This window comes from Megalops cyprinoides, chromosome 6 (assembly GCF_013368585.1).
Source record: "Megalops cyprinoides isolate fMegCyp1 chromosome 6, fMegCyp1.pri, whole genome shotgun sequence".
In the NCBI taxonomy this organism is placed as follows: Eukaryota; Metazoa; Chordata; class Actinopteri; order Elopiformes; family Megalopidae; genus Megalops; species Megalops cyprinoides.
The window spans coordinates 30,969,870-30,987,145 of NC_050588.1; the positions used below are offsets into that span (position 1 = coordinate 30,969,870).

General features: G+C 45.1%; 2 protein-coding genes across 3 annotated transcripts; one reads left to right on the plus strand and one right to left on the minus strand.

Annotated features, from left to right (window-relative positions):
- The first annotated feature begins 513 nt into the window (after positions 1–513).
- On the plus strand, positions 514–4,357 carry LOC118779603 (cell division cycle-associated protein 7-like). Its single transcript, XM_036531776.1, has 9 exons — positions 514–522; positions 645–776; positions 1,271–1,561; positions 1,922–2,008; positions 2,234–2,389; positions 2,479–2,622; positions 2,729–2,878; positions 3,954–4,090; positions 4,318–4,357. The coding sequence occupies exons 1-9, from the start codon at positions 514–516 to the stop codon at positions 4,355–4,357; spliced, it is 1,146 nt and encodes a 381-aa protein (XP_036387669.1).
- A 2,815-nt stretch (positions 4,358–7,172) lies between these two features.
- sp1 (sp1 transcription factor) lies at positions 7,173–13,646 on the minus strand. Of its 2 annotated transcripts, none has more exons than XM_036530802.1 (6): positions 13,578–13,646; positions 12,822–12,901; positions 10,641–12,000; positions 7,997–8,135; positions 7,584–7,777; positions 7,173–7,478 (listed from the first exon to the last, which is right to left on the minus strand). In XM_036530802.1, exons 1-6 carry the CDS (start codon positions 13,582–13,584, stop codon positions 7,174–7,176), a joined length of 2,085 nt encoding a protein of 694 aa, XP_036386695.1. In that variant the 5' UTR covers positions 13,585–13,646; the 3' UTR covers position 7,173. The 2 variants fall into 2 exon arrangements, with proteins under 2 accessions (XP_036386695.1, XP_036386694.1); XM_036530801.1 differs by having other exon boundaries at positions 7,584–7,780.
- Positions 13,647–17,276: the final 3,630 nt, after the last annotated feature.

Genomic DNA, 17,276 nt, shown 5'->3' on the forward strand with positions numbered 1-17,276 from the left:
AATTTTGCAGCAGAGGAACGTATTTTATAATCATAACAATTTCAATGAAATTCCAAAACATACTATTAGCAAGTAGCGGTTTGCAAACATAAACAATAATACTTAGTAATGAAAAATAGAAGTTATCTTTCCAAGTTGATGCACGTTATTGTACAGGGGGCGTGGCAAATATAATTGCACGCCGTATAGGCCACTGCTTTGGATTAAGATAATGCTCAATTCAAGTGTGTCATTAGGGCAACAAACCACAGCAAATCTCAACAAATCTTCTAGGCTAGCACTATTGCACGAATACGCACCAGCCTTTTAAACAAATTCTATTTTAATTAGCCTGTGAACAGTAAAGAAAATATACATTGTCACATTTGCTCAGTCTAAACAGGCTTCTGAGGGTAATTTAATTGAAAACGCCTGTGGAGACATCTAATGGAGGATCTGAAAAAGCGATTCCACGCCTGATTTAAAAAAGGGGAAATTTTAGGGCCTCGTTCTGTTTTGGGTTAGAACGCACTTATGGAAAAGGTAGGTGAAGTTTTTCGTGTGCCAAGTTTAAATGGATTGTAAGCCGTTTTAGCCCTGGGAGCTATTCATAGGGGCTGCGGTTTTGTGAAATTAACATCACTGCCGTTTTTTCTTTTTTCTAGGAGGATCGTTTGGGAGTGTGCTCCCTTTCTCAAAAGCTCGCTGATCTTTTCGCAGAAGATTCAGACAGTGAAAACGATAAAACCTTTTATGGGTTTTCAGACAGTGAACTAAGCGATATCGATGATGTTAAGGTTAAGTATGAATTGCTAAAATGCTTTTCTAGGTGTCGTTACGACACTTAGGATTACCTCTAGATTGGCTACCTAAGTAAACGTAACTGTGAGCGCGAATTATGCTTGGATCTTATCTTTAGAGTGTCCATAACCATATTTCCCTACAAAAGATTTAACAACACTATAATTCATTATTTAGAACTGGTGTTTAGTCAAAGGTGTTCATTCAAAAGGCCATAGTATTTGTCACAATGGAGTTTTGTTAAAGGATACTGTGCTGAGGTAAGTACTGTACTTCAAACCCAAAGGGTAGTGCCAGTGACTGAAACATCCCCCTTTTATAGTGGAAAGACCTGCAGAGAACAGTGGTCACTATCCATGGTTTTAAATTGCGGGCCACATTATGGTACAAGGGGTGAAGTAGCTTGTCCACCACGGATTTCAAAGAATTTTTAATGCAAGAGTGGCAGAGTTTGTACTTGAAATGTGAATTTTGTTATTCTTGCCATCAGGCATTAGACAGTGATGAATGCTCCAAACGCACCCCTCCGAAACAACCAGCTCCCCAGCGTTTCACGCTCCGGGTGGCCTTGCGTCCCCGAAGGCATGCCACCAGTCGGGAGGGGGAGGAAGAGGAGAGGCCTGAGCCAGAAGATTCTGAGAGGGGCGTGAAACTGGAAGATGGAGGACAGGCCCTAACTCGCACCCCACCACCTCCGAAGACCAACTGTGATTCCGACACTGAGGAACCTGAAACGTTTCTGGAGAAGAGAGCCTTGAACATCAAAGCAAACAAAGCCATGGTGAGACATCACCAGAGATGACAGATAATTGAAATGGTCCCACGTATATTGTTAGCTAAATTGCTGCTGCAGGCTGTTTATTTATTTATTTATTTATTTAAAGAAGGTTCAGAAATGAGCCTATATGGGCAAGGGACATGCCTTGTGGTGCACACAAGTTAGATATGGGCTGTATAACTTCTAAATCTTAAGGCCAAATGACCCAGTCAGGATTGCCCGGTATTTAATCATACGACAGTGCTGTAAATCAGCACAGTAAATTTAGGTTAAGTGCTTTGTGCTGTCAATTTATACAGTCTTTTTCACATCACACAACTGGCAAGTGGTATCAGCTGCATGTCTTTTGGATTTCTCACAAAGTTGGCCCAGCTGATGGCAGATCTACAAAAGATGCCTGGATCATTACTAAAGGCTCCTGCAGGCGGTCGGCAGAAACAAGCACATTCTGTGAGTAGATCACATATTCAGCTTCTTGGTCGAGCGTTGAGTAGGATTACATTAAGCTGCCCCGCTAGCTGACTGTTCAGGTGTTTAATGTGTATTGCTTTACAATTGCATTTTGGAATCCGTGTAACCAGGGGGACACATCTGAATGCAGTGTTAAGGAGATGATGTACAGTGCGGGCCAGCATTCAGGGACTGCCTTGTTCACTGAACACTTTTTGTCTTCAGCGTCCTCCCCGAGCCTCCATGTCTGCTGGCGAGAGTCGTCGAAACCCTGAGCGGTCTTCACGGAGACACACCCGTTCCATGGGACAGGTTGAGGACCCCCCTGACCCCGAAGAGGACAAAGATCTGGCGTTGACCCTGGAGCAAGAACTACTGGAGGTTGTGATGTAAATCTTCACACTCGCACAGCTTTCAGAGCTCTGGTGCTCACGTGTCTTATCGTATGCAACGCGTGTGTAAATTCCCAGGTGAGAAGGCCCCCCCGCCGTCGTGGCAACCCTCGGCCAAATCAGGGTAAGCCCCACATTGTGCGCCCAGTGGAGGATATCACCGAGGAGGAGATTGAGCTGGTAGCAGACAGCATGGTGGACAAGGTCTACAACAGTGTCACGGTGAGTCCTGGCCAGACCTATTTGTGTGGATATGTCTGTTGACTGAAAGCTTGGTGCTGGTAAGAAAGGGCCAGGCACGTGGAAGTAACCGATCACTCATACCCAGGGCTCTACATGCCACCAATGCCGGCAGAAGACTGTGGACACGAAGACGTGCTGCCGCAATGAGGGTTGCCGTGGAATCCAGGGGCAGTTCTGTGGGCCGTGTCTGCGAAACCGATATGGGGAGGACGTGCGCAAAGCTCTGCTTGACCCGGTCAGAAAATTAGGGGTGTGGTAGAATCTAAACAGCAACTGCAATGGCTACTGTTTTTTTTTTTTTTTTTTTGCAGATTCTTTTTTCTTTCCATTTCCAAATGTCAAGCACTTTTGTTATGCATTACATATTTCCCCATTTAAAAAGAGCCCTTCATTCAAGTTGGAAAATGTCAGGAAAGAATTCCCAGAACAACCAGTTTCCTCTTTGTGACAGTCATTATGCTGAGGGAGTGGAGCTGTTTGCTGTTATAACAATGTTAACAGGATTGACCCTAATTGATGACCTTCACCTTCAAGATTTTCAGCTTTAGTCTAGTTTGCCAGTGGACTTGACCTGAGCACTGGGAAATGTACAGATCGGTTGGTCCTACCTTCACAACGGGGGTGTGCATCACAAGAGTTGGGGTGAATTCCACTTTAGTTCAGTTCATAATGTAATTATGCGTAGAAAATGATTGTCAATTTTTAATTTATTCTCTGACTGGACTGAATTAAAATGGAATTGATTCCACCTCTGTGAGTTTGTTCATACAATCTTTCCTTGTATGAAACACTCAGGAGAAACTCTGTCCCACATTGCCATTTGGTCTAATGCCCACAGGAGGGTGGTATTCCCCAAAGCTGTGTTCTACTCCACTAAATCTTTCACATTACAGCATGTGAATTGAAAAGATACATTACTGCTTAAATCCACTGCAGGTCAAGATTAGAAGCTGGATCATTGTAACACTAAATTGAGAGATAAGAGATGATTTTGCCACCAAACTCTTGCAGGTCTCAACTCTTCAAGGAATTATGTTTAGTTCATCATAACTTCATTTGCTGCTGTTGAATATAGGCCTGCTGGTTTCATGTGCCATGTCCTAGTGTAGAGTGTCTACAGCATGTGTATTATACAGTTCATCAATTTGTGTTTCTTTCCTGCCATCTCTTGTTTTTCTTGCGTTTTAAACATCTTGACTAGGTAATTATTGCATTTTGAAGCATGTTTCTCAGAAGTTCCCATACGTTCAAGCTGATGGTCATTGGTCTTCTACTACTTTAAAAATCTGTTTGGACTTTTCTGATTCCAGAACTGGCAGTGCCCCCCATGCCGTGGGATCTGTAACTGTAGCTTCTGTCGCCAGCGAGACGGTCGCTGTCCAACAGGCATCCTTTTTCCCCTGGCACAGTACCACGGTTTCTCCGATGTGCACTCCTACCTCATCAGGTAAGGCTTTATGCAGACTCTGGTATGAGGGTGCTCACTGGAACAGGAGCGTTAAGTTGAGGGAACCTGAATGAGGGAGACCTTGGTTGGGGCTCAGGGAGAATGTAGATGAGAAACTGTTTGGGTGGGGAGTTGTAGTCAAGTAGGAGAGGGCTGTTTGGATGCTTTAATTCTAGAGGTCTTCATGATATGGGTTTGTGTAACCGTGTTCTGAATTTGTTTTACAGTCTTAAAAACAAACTGAAAACTGGAGAGGAGGAGACATAATGGAGGGAGAGGTCCTGAAGCTGTACTTAACAGCTCTGACCAGAAGATGGCACCACACCACCTAGCAGCACTTTGTTTTTAATCCCTGATTTGAGTTTTGTGAAATAAAACGATGAATAAAAATATTTCTTGTAAAGGTGACTTTCTTCAAAGAAAAACGCACACATACAACAGGTAGTGCTCACTAGAATTTTTTCCCATCAAAGACATGTGACTGCACTCATATCTTGAGGTCAAAGCATCTTGTGATTCCAACAGTTGAATAGTGGATGCGTTGCCTGAATATTACTTGGTGTCAGAATATGTCACTTAGTTAGATGCCATCTACTGCATTACCAGGACATTCCAACACACTGGCTCTGACTCAAAGCTTAATGTGGCTCCTAATTTATACATTTCAGACACCAATTTTCACAATTACCAATGGGGTGTTAACTGTGGATGTATCATTTTTTTTAAAATGACTTAAAGCTGATTTAGCTGGGTTGTTGGCCCAATTTTTGCAATTTTACTATTGCAAGCATTACAGTATTTAAAAAAAATCAACATGTTCCCAGTGAGCTATACTATGTTCTCACTCCATCCACTGTGGTTATCTGAGGAAAGCCCAATTCTCAGAATAATAGTACAGGGTGACTTATGTTAAAGAAATTCCACAATTCACCTATTCTCACCAATACAGCGATTTAACCCATTTCCCCTTGTTGAGTGCTGTGACAGAATTTTGAAGGTGGCAAAGGCAGTTGGCTCAAGCTGCTATCAAAATGGAGGACCGGGGCGAGATCTCTCCACATACATCATCTCTCACATACTGACAGATGGTGCCCTACCAAAAGCACCCCAACCTCACTGTTTTTATATTGATTTTAATCCAGCTGTTGGCATTTGTAGTAGTAGTATTCACAATTACAAGACCAACCCCCTTACATACAAAATGAAAAAAAGAATCCACAGTGTTTAAGGGTACACAAGGTTACTCAAAGGATGTAACCCCAAGAAGTGTTCGTGCACTAACCAAATACTGTCCCTGGCCTTAATATTCAAATACGACACTTTCCAGAGAACTTAAATTATTTTAAGCTCAAATTAGATATCCCAAATGGTAATAGTAAAGTACTCCAAATGATATAGTAAAATACATGTTTCCACTTTTGCTGCCCCTCCAGACCCTTTTGATTTGAAAGCCCTTCCAATATAAGTATCTCTCCATGGAGGCTGAGCCGAAACGGAATAAAACAGAGTATAAAAAAGTACATCTTACATGTTACATTAAAAGTTCTTACCATCAGTTAGATCATTTCTGAATAGCAGAGATAGCAACCAGCATGTGGCACCACTCTCGTAAGTTCCATTATACGCACATATATATATTTCCAAGCGTCTATTACCCATCCACCTTTCAGAGAAAAACGTCTGATATGAATCACAAAAGTGGTTAGATGCAGTAGTCCAGGACACGGAAGCAACAACAGTCCACCTCCGTGTTGGCCAACGCTGTTACAGATCTTTAGACAATACATTCCACTCCAGCTCTCAGTCCTGAAAGACTTTTAAGCAATAATAGTCAACAAAGTGAATAAAATGCTGGGTCCCCACTGACCTTTTGACTGAATATAGTCCTTTGGTTGAGCTTAGGTTTATTACAAACTTTATCTGCAATATTGGTATACCTAAAGAACAGACAGCACTAACATTTGATGCAATGAAGTACTCAATGACACTTTTCAATTAATTTGAATTCAACTGGTTTTGAACCCCAAATATAGTAAGGAGATGTGGCTGAAAAATAGCTCTAGCTTTAGCTGCAGAAATTACAAACTTATACTGGACAGAAATGAACTGGACTGTACTGGACACATACATGATTCTAGACAGAGCGCTTGGGAGTCCAGTTTACAAACTTGGTCTCAAAGTCTATATATAAAAATTAGCAAGGTTTTAAGATTGTTCACGTATGAGGCACACACACAAATGAAAGGCAATCTCTGGTGTCTGTATAGGTTGATCCTTCCTATGATAAGAATATTTGTAGTATTCCATAGTTAGAAAATATATATTTACAAAATCAAATTATCACAAAAAAAAAAAACACTTTTGCCCTGATCATTTTATCAAAGCATGATGGCTTAAATGTGTACCTATAATCTTAATCATATAAAAGGCAAAAAAAAAATCCAAAAATATTTCAGTGTCCTTTTACACCCCTCCCCCCTCCCAAAAAAAATGATTAGTGCTCCTGGGTTTGTGGTCGCTTGTGACCTGATTCAGCTCCCATCTGCTACAGACTGGCCTGTGTGTGAATGGGTCGGCCGGGCGCGGTCCCAGACGGGTCCCTCTCAGCACCACAGCGGAGCGTTAACACGCTGAGCTGGAGGAGGGCAGGGGCCACCTGAGAGGGAGGGCAGCTGCCAGCCACGGAGGCAGTGTGGGTGAGCGAGTGTAGTGTGTTTGCTTTAGACCGAGGGGGACACCGGGAGGGAGGGATTCGCACGCAACACGCCTCCAAAATCCAGACATTAAAGGTCGCTGGCCTTTGCGGAGAGCCGCAGGGGGGTCAGTGAATTGAGCACTTTTCCCATTTAGACATGTTCTTACCAAAAGCCCATCTGCCCCAACACCCCCTTCACTGGCCTCAGTCGTTTCAGACAGCAGTGCTGTGCTCTCACCAAGGCCGATCCCCAGTCTACCCTCTCCAGAACACCCCCCCCCACTCCCACTCCTGTAACCCCTACATCTTAAGTTCATTCATGCCCCTCTTACCCCATGTTCAATTGTTTCGGTTCCCCTCCATTCACCCACCCCCCCACCCCCGCGCCTCAGTAGCCATTGCTGTTGATGTTTATGGAGTGGAGGTCCGCCACCTGCATGACGTTAATGCCGCTGCTGGCCAATCGCGCGATGCCTTCCGGCGACAGAGTTTCCATGGTGATGAGGCCGTGCTGATCCGCAGCCACGCCTCCTCCCGCGCCAGCTTCCGTGCCTACGGAGACGGAGACGGGGGTGTCGGCGGCAGCGCCGGCGTTGGCGCCTTTTTTGTTCTGGTGGGTCTTAATGTGCTTGGACAGGTGGTCGCTGCGCATGAAGCGTTTGGGGCACTCTGGGCACGAGAACTTCTTCTCTCCTAGGATGCGACATGAGGAAAAAGTCAGAGGTTACCTCAAACGAAGGCTCACGCCCCCGGCCCCCTTCCCAGGTGGGGCTGCCGTACGACCATGCGTGACCTCACCTGTGTGCGTCCTCTTGTGCCGCTGCAGCTCGTCGGAGCGGGTGAAGCGCTTCCCGCAGAAGGCCCAGGAGCAGACGAAGGGCCGCTCGCCCGTGTGCCAGCGCAGGTGAGCCCGCAGGTGGGAGGTCTTGCCGTACACCTTGCCGCAGCCGGGGACGTGACAGATGTGCTGCTTCTTTTTGCCCGGGTCGCTGCTGCTGCAGTGCGGTGAAAAGTCACAAAGGGCACGGGTTAGTATAACAAACGTGACCTGTAACATGAAAGCAGATCAGGCAAAAACAAAGAAAGTTCAGCGTTCAATACTCAACCACATACCGATTTCCCTGGCACAAGTGGGTACGTACCCACCTAAAAGACAGACCCAAAACCACACACACACAAACACACGGGTGCCCACAGACAGGCGTGCGTACCGGCCCTCCCCGTCCTTGCAGTAGGGGCAGGTGCAGGCCTCCCTGCGCGTGCGCCGGCTGGGCGGCTGCGGGCTGGTGTCCCCGTCGTCCATCGCCGTGCTGTCGTCCAGACTGTCCCCGCCCTGTAGCGCCTGCTCTCCTGGGGACCACACAGGGAAAGCCAGTCAGACGCCCCATCCTTCACACACACAGTTTACGTCACTTAGCTGCCGGTGTCACCGGTGAATGCCAAACAGTGTGAGTGCGAGTGAGTCAGTGTGATGGATCAACACCACCACTCACCACCGCTTTGGGCCTCATTCAGAAAGCAAGGTCATCAGTGACCCAAGCCTCCATCTCAAACTATCATCTACACTATCATGTACACTAACATCTACATCATCTACTACTGGCCACTTCCACTCTCTGAACAGGCAGGGAGAGTAGAAAAGGCAGGATATGTGTAAAGGGGCAAAAACCAATGAAAGAACCCCCCCCCCCCCCCACCCAAATCAATGCAACATCTGCAAATGTAGTATTTCCTTAATATATTGTAATCAATGTAATGGTTCTACTCAAGCAGATAAAAAGGACAATAACGATATACGCGTTCTTTATGAATCATAAAAGGAGAAATGACGCAATTAATTTCTCCCACATACGCAGCAGTCCCTACATCCCTCCTGTGATCCAGTGCTGCGGTCATTTACACATACTGTAAAACTCTGAGGAAACAGGAAGAGCGCGCAAAGGAGAGAGGGGAAAGGAAATTAGCAATGCGCCCAGCCCTGTGGCCCTGTAGGAAAGCGACGCAGAAGCCTGAAAACACTTCATCATCCTCTTTCCTCCTGCTGTTGGTTTTTCACCGTTTGCCTTTTAAAAGAAGTGTTAGGGAAGTGTCAGAAAATAACGACAGCACGCCAGGGAAAAAGATAAACACAGATGCAAACGGGAACGGCCCATCTCCACAGAAGAGGGCAGTACTGCCCACTGATAAGCCCGTCCCAAGGTGGGTGGTGTCAGGTTACACCCCTGCATTGTAAAACATCGAGTGACAAACCCGATTCACATGTTCCTTCCCTACAATATGCACATAAAGTGTCTCTCCCTGGCACACACCAGCACACACACACACACACACACACACACACACAAAAGTTACATCGATTAGAAGGTGCAAGTCACGCAGATACAGGCACACACCCTCTGCCTCACTAAACCAGCTAAACCAGTGTGGTAAGGAGAAACCAAACAGGAAGTTATTTCATCCTGCTCCAGCATTCAGCTGCTTTGCATGAGGTGTCCATTTTACCTATAGTCCAACACATATCAGCACTGTTACAGCTATATCAAAGGCCAGTAAAACAAGCAGGACCCCAGTTCAAACACCATCAACATATTCTGTTCGTGGCAAACGAATCTTTTATCTTTTCTGGTCTGGCATTCTTTGGTAACATAGCTATAAACTTCTGAACGTGTACCTCATAAAGGAACCCACAGGAGAATAATATTTTAAATTCCTTCGAGACGACAAGGCATTCCACCCTGAGGAGCGCGAGCGAGACGCACCAAGACGCTTCGGCTCCGGACATTTTGTTCCAAAGCAAAAACGGGACAAGAGGGAATCTGACACAGACTGAAGTGATAAACCAACTATGGAGAAAAGGGCCACAGTGCCTTACGGCACACGGGACAACACGGATCCAAGGCTGGGTACAGATGTACACAATCATGAAGATGTAATCTCTGAGTATTCCATTACCATATGTGGTGAAAGAGGTCTGATGTGACATTTATCCTATAATTGAAACACTACTCAGATACTGACATTTACAGTATGTCATCCCTGAAAGTAATGCACCAATCTATATTAGGATCAATCAGAAGTCAATTGTGAACAGAATCAATAATGTCACAGGGCCCAACAAGGGACTGTTTAAATGCCATCAGTTGATACAGATATAGAGAACGCTGCTGAAACATAACTTTTATTGTAATAACACCAACAAACTTCCATCACAGTTCATTACACCTCACTCTCTTTCACTTAGCTTTTATATCCATCTACTTAGTGATAAATATCAGCTTTCTCAAATGTTGAAAATGTATGCAATGAACTTTGCTCTATGCTCATTCAGGGCTTTTCAATGGGCTGGCAGGTCAACTGCATAATCTGTAGACAGATCTAGTACATTTCATCAAGAAATGATCTGTTTAACTGAAAAGCTGACTGGATATGCGTCTTCACGAAAACAAACAAGGGGGTACACAAATTTTAACACACGGGCCCTGCTGCAACTAAGAGCGGTGTACAGACGGCATAATGCTCATTTCATAGAAAACAAACAGGCAATTTCATTCTAAATTTTACAGGTCCCCTTTGAGATGACTTTGGACACTTTTTTATATTTCCAATGATGTACATTTTCAGTTTTCAGTGTCTGAAAAACATGGAAAATGTCCTCACACAACATGCAAACTGCACTGAAAAGAAGTATCTACACCTGCCAGTTAACAACTGCATGCACAGCTCACATTAAGATAATTATTTATCAATACTATTATTGGGTATATACTTTGTAAAACCTCTACTTTTACAGCTTTACACCAAAGGCCAGTAATGATAATCCTCCTGAGTAATACCCCTTCCCCCCCAAACACTAACCTGTGGTGTTCGCAATGGCAATGGGGACCCCCTGAAGCTGGTGCATCTGTAGTCCTGAGTTGCCCAGTGTGTTCAGGTTGATGGTCTGCAGGCCCGGTATCTGCACGGTGTTCACCGCCACGCCTCCCGCGCCGCCTCCCTGCGTCTGTGCCAGCTGTGGGAGAGGGGCCAGGGTGATCTGGGCCCCGGCCGGCCCCTGCAGCTGCAGCGTCTGCCAGCTCACCTGGCCGTTGGCCCCCACTGTGCGCACCAGGATGGGGCCGCTGTTGGGGATGGCCTGGATCTGCAGGTTCTGCAGGGCGTCCTGCGAGAGGGTCTGCGCGGCGAACACCTGGCCGCCGCCGGACACCGCGCCCGTGTGGATGGTCTGCAGGGACTGGCCCCCTTGGAGAAGCTGCTGGGGCTGGATGAGAATTTGCTGCTGCCCGTCCCTGCCGTCAGGCTGGACCGAGACCCCACCCGCTGAAGTCTGGAATCCGCTGTTGCTCTGAGCCTGTGTCACCGCTCCGAACGACGTAGCTGCCTGGGTAGTGGAGGTGGTTGAGCTGGTGTAGTACCCCGTCCCGCCAGCAGAGGACGCCGGCTGCTGCTGCAGGAGCTGCTGGGAGGTCACTGCCGCGCCGCCCCCGCCAGCGTCCCCCCCGCCCGTTCCAGCCGCCCCCGCACTCACGGGCAGCAGAGTGATGTTCCCATTCAGCGACACAGGCATGTTGGCCAAGAACTGCGTCTGATTTGGTAACACGCCGTTGCCCAAGCCCAGGTTCTGTATGGGAATGGCCTGCTGGATAAGGCCAGGCACGGCCAGGATGTTCCCAGCACCCCCTGCCCGGTTGGCGGTTGCAATTAACTGCTGTCCGCCGCCGGGCGAGGACACCAACTGGAACTGCCCTGCCCCCGCAGCTGTAGTGTCCTGCTGGGCCGGTGCAAACTGCAGCTGCTGTCCATCCACAGTCTGGAACTGTGGGATCACCTGGTACTGGATGTTGGGCACCACCCCTGATAACGACAGAACCTGCTGGCCTTGCAGGGTCGGCGCCGAAGCCACGACATACTGCTGCTGGCCCTGGTGGGCCCCTGCCCCGGACACCACCGCCTGTCTGCCCTTCCCTGCATCTCCCGTCATTACGGCGTGTCCCGGTGCCACGGTGGTGATGCTGCCTGAGCTGGAAGGCGACTGAACGCTGACCGGGATGATCTGCCAGCCGTTGGCGGTTTGGGCCAGCTGGGCCTGGTTAAGGTCGAGCTGCTGGCTATGCTGCTGGGAGTGCTGCTGCTCTGACACGGCCTCGTTCTCCCCGGGAGTGTCAATCCGACTGCAGGTTGCTGCCAGTAGAGCTAAAGGAGACGGCTGCTGAGAGTCCTACAAGAAAAACAAAGTTTTTTCGTACATTTTTCATCCTGAGATGTTACTCTATGTCTTAATTTATTCCTCCCTTGTGGTTTAATGTAGAAATACACTTTAGCAAACACAAGCTGTTGTGTCAATCATTTATTTGCCTAATATAAATAAATTGAAAGAGCTAGGGAATTAAAAAAAAACCTTTTAGGTATCAGCTTCTATAAAACTATAAAAAGCAACTTCACTGACCACCCGAACAGCGGGCTGATGTTACATTTAACGGATACATTTAATCTTATCCTTTCCGTGTATTGTTGTTCACACGCTACACTGTCAGACGCTCCCTAGACGTGGGCAGGCTTTTGAACTGCAAAGAGAGAGAGCGGCAAAGTACCAAATGGGTGGGATTCAATAGCCATCTTTTCACGGCAAAGGCTGGCCACGCATCCCCTCCCCTCCCCCACCCCACCCCTCTCCCTCCCACCTCTGTTTTTACCCTATAAACTCACTCACTCGCGGGAAGCCACCCCCTCAAAGGAAAGCCAAAGTGGGCCGTGCGGACCGCTTTCAAAGTGCGGGGCGTCTGACAGGAACACCCCGTGTAGCCTCATTTACCTCGGTAGTGTCTTTCTTCCCACCCCAACATGTGCGCAAGCGAAATCAACAACAAACTCGACCCGCTCCAAGCACAGAACCGAGCGCCTCACCCTACATGCCTAATCTCTCAAAATCATCCAACAGTCGTACATCGAAGACACATATGAGCAAAACCAGTCCGAAAATTTAAATGTACGCACTGCGATGCAGCTTTACAAATTACCTTGAAAAACAAGCGGTCTTACCTGTCCGGTATTAGAGTTTCGCTTTTGAAGAAACCCTCCGCTGCCTTCAACCAACGCGGCCATTTCATCTTGCTGTTGTTCTGCGTAAAAATGTAGTGGTGATCTTGATGGCAAAACTATACCGGAGCTGACTTGCTACATTTTAACCATTATTTCATTCACGCAACACAACCGAATAAGTCCCCCAACACACTAGGCAGCTAACTAAAACTTTACACGAGTTTAGCCTGTGGCATCAGCTACCAAACTGTGAACTGTGCGGAATGCTAGTTAGTTACAAGAAACAACGCTGGTCAGCTAGCGAGCTAAAACTTCGAAGATAACGTTAGCAAGCTGGGACAAATCAAGCAAAACAGTCACCGTGTTGTACTTGTAACTACTTCTCCAATGTGACCGCTTTAATGTTGTATCATTATAGCAACATAACTAGCCGTGTCGATTCTAAAACTGGTTAGGTTATCCTTAAACACTGGCTTACATGTAGTAATTGTAACTTTTCAAGCTCGAGCGACAACGTCCCATAGCAAGCTGGCAAAGTTAGCTAGTTAGCTCGGATAGCTGGCCAGCTCGTAAGCTAGCTAGCTAACCAGTTCAGCGCTTAAATGAGAAAGAAATCAGCTCTGGTTTTATAAATAGTCTGCTGTTGGAACTGCATTCACACAAATTATGTATAACCGATTTATTTTTTTTACTGTCCTGTCCATATGGCTACTTTTCACAAGTACTCTAGTTACTTCTTAAAAAGAGTTCGCTTACCACTCATAATTTTGAGACGGGAGGAGTTTCTCAGGCTTCTTTGGGGCTGACATCAACTTGGAAACGACGCAACCAAACTTGAGAGTGCCACAACGGAGGAGAAAGAAGGGAAACTCGCTCCGGCCAATCGGAGCGCAGATGAGTCGCACATAGCCAATGTTAAATTCTTGTGGGAGGGGTTTCCCCGAGTTAAGTTCTCCGCCGCGCTTAGTCGGTGGCGGTATGGAATGTTTAACGTGAGCGACGCGGTGTAGGGCCCAGTGAGCAATGTATATTATCTACAGGGCGCCGGAGATAACCAATCGAAATATGAGCTGGGGATAGATTTAAGGGTGGGGTCAGCCCGAGGTAGGTTGTACCACTGACTCCGTCTGTTGTGACGTCAGCAGGAGGGAGAACGTATTTTTTTGGCGGAAAAGGCGCCATTGACGGATCTGTCTTAGATTAAATATTGTTCAATTACAGTGACATGCAGTGTTGCAACAGGAGGTTCGTTTTAAAATGTATAATTAGTTTAGTAAAAATAGAAACCGAAACAGTTTTAGGAAAAGTTGAGATGGTACGGAAACAAAGTAACACAACTTAAGAGTGAGTTTTTGAGCTAGTTACCTAAATCTGTCATAATTAAAATATAATTTCTAGATAACACCCCTTCATACTACTGACAACAACACCTGAGATGCAGGTCTCTACTTGCATTTGGCAAGTTGTGTTTTCTGAACGACGCCAGCGATTCTGCCACCATATGCTAGTGCAAAATGAGATAAACTTTTGGGACAGCCCAAAACCACTTAGCCTGCGTATTTAATGTTGATCTAATTGACAGTCATGTTTAAAGAATAAATTTGTTCTAATGTTCCTATACCCACGCCACCACTTTAAGGCTAGAGTTATAACCAGAATTTGTAAATTCACAAAGTCCATGTAATGCCACTGTGAGATTCCTTTCAAGAAAGCATTTTAAATGAAGGTTACCGGGTATATCCTTCAATAGATTATTTTATAACGATTATTTCTCACACAAAAGTAATACGATGAGCTCAATTAATATACTGAAACTAAGTAAACTGATGCCAATTGGTGTATTGCAATATATTAATTACTTATATTAATATATTTTAAATTTTCACATGGGTTAATTTGAAATCAGCTCACTGAATTTGGCTTCAACAGGAAAACGTTACAAATCAAAGGTGCACAGTTGAGATATTTAAATGAGTTTATGAACGTGGCTAGTCTAATAATGGATCCTGTTATGCATTCATTGTGATATTAATTTTGTAAAGCTCCTCGTGCTGTGTCTCTGTGGCAGGCTGAATAACTCATTTTATGGAGCAGTGGTCAGATGTAGCGTAAAGTTATTTGCATATTTTCCTTTATATATTCTCTGCTGCAACTATCTTTCCCTCAGATCTACATGGGGAGCTGGCAGCAGGCTGTAAAGGACTAAATGAATGTGAGAGAAGGGGAGGGAGTTAAAGGCAGGAGTCCCAGAGAGGAAGAGACAAACTGCCCTCTGGCCACTCCCTGCAATCCAGTGGGCTGGTAAAGGGATGGGTAATTGCAGGGGGGAGGGTCAGAGTATGGCCGCTGAATGTGAATGGGGGTGGGGTGGTAACTAAGTTTGTTGAGTAGGGGGGTGGTGGCAATGAAGCACATGCTACCTCGCTTGCATGTAAACACTGAACTCAAAGTGAGGGTGGAGTTGGAAGGCCAGAGCCTGAGCCTACCCCGCATGCTTGCATTTGCACACAGCCTCTCTATCCACACACTTTTAACGTACACAGCCAGAGTCAGGCTGCCAGTCCTTTCCTTATTGCTTCATAAGTCAGTGAGAAGGGCGATACAAGGATACAAATTGATTTTGAGATATAAAGTGTAATCTCACAGTGTTTAATTTGTTCTCCAATACGGGCATAAAAAAGAAACACCTGAAGGCTTTACTTCAGTTGTCTTGTAAAGGAAGGTTTATCAAATAAATCATGTCTATGAAAAGGTACCAGTGTTCACATAAATTATAATTGATCAAGACGTACACATCTTCATGTACAGTAGCATGTACTATACTATCGCTGACTCCATGGAAAATTGTTGTTTTTTCTTTGTTGGGTAATGCCTTTATCTGTAACCGTATCCAGATCTTCAAAGCAAACTGTGTGGTCATCAGATGGGAAGAGTTCAAGTTATGGAATGTTTGTGACTCAAGCATGGCGTTTTAAATGTACAAGTTGTTCATTAAGTTTGAATAGCATATTATTTTAAAATTAGCGCACACATGAAATAATTAATAAATCAATGAACTGAGTGAAATTCAGCATTATACATTCCAACTAAAAAGTCTCATTAACCAGCCCCTTGTAACATGGCTCAAACTAAAACAACTTGACGCATTCATTTTGTAAGTGTGTTTTGGCTGCCACCTTGTGGCCGTAAACCTACACATACACATGTACTACAGAGGTTAATTGTGTACTTACGGCTCTCTCCATTCCGCACTAAGACTGAGATAACTTATATTTAGCTTAAAACATAAAAGTTGCTCTAAATTCCATCTGTTTATTTATCAGAACTGATGTGGTTGTATTTTTCAGCAGTAAATCAATAGTAATCTTTGATAAACCCAACACAATATTGAAAATACAATAATTAACAAAGACCCTAAAATATCCTGTCACCTCATATAACTGATTGTTAACTACCACCAAAATACAGTGTTTTTTTTTTTTTTTTTTTACTTCAGAAGTGTTACTCTCATCGGACGTTCCTGGCAATGTAAGAGTCAGGAAAGATTGTAGTCCCTGTGGGCCACAGTCAAGTTTAATGTAGTTTGTAGACTTTAAAGATCTAGAGACCTTTAAAGATCTTAGATCTATTTCCTTATAAAAAAAAATCTGGCAACTACTGATAACCACATTCTCTTCATCAATCAGAGGCTCCCATTCGCAAAACAGCCCTGTTACAACATCAAGTTTGAATCTACTAAAATGTGTACTCAATTAGGCCATCTATTTTTTTTTATCAGAACTGATGTGGTTGTATTGGTCAGGAGTAAATCAGTAGTAATCTTTGATAATCCAAACACGATGTTGAAAATACAATAATTAGCAAAGACCCTAAAATATCCAGTCACCTCATATAACTAACTGGTAAATGCCGCTAAAATACAGGGGTTTTAGCAGCCTAAAGGCTGTGTTGCTCTCTTTGGACATTCCTGACGATGTAAAGTGCCAATGGCCGGTAAGCCATTGTCAAGTTCAATGTAGCTGGTAGACTTTTAAGAGTCCTCTCTCAAAAATAAATGCCAAAAATGTCCTTTCATAACTGTTATTTGTTTTATTAATATTGGCAGGGGCCGCCCATTCTTCAAATAGTGCATTATTTCTTTCTCTGGTGAAATGAAGTGGAGCATGATAAATCTGTAACAGGCTGTGCCATCTGGAGGTACTCATTTACCTGGTAGCTAAGACAATATTGACCCCCCACCCCCCGTCATTATTATTTGATTTGGGGGGGGGGGGGGGGGGTAAATATTAATATGATAGCCATCATCATTTTTGTATAGCTTGTTTTGCAAGTTCGGTTACACTGTCTTTTGTTGAGGTGGGAGTTTTGTTTTCATTACATGACTGTCAAGAGGGGTGGAATATACAGACACATCGGCGAACCTCAAAGCACACCATAGCTAAATGTTTACGGCAC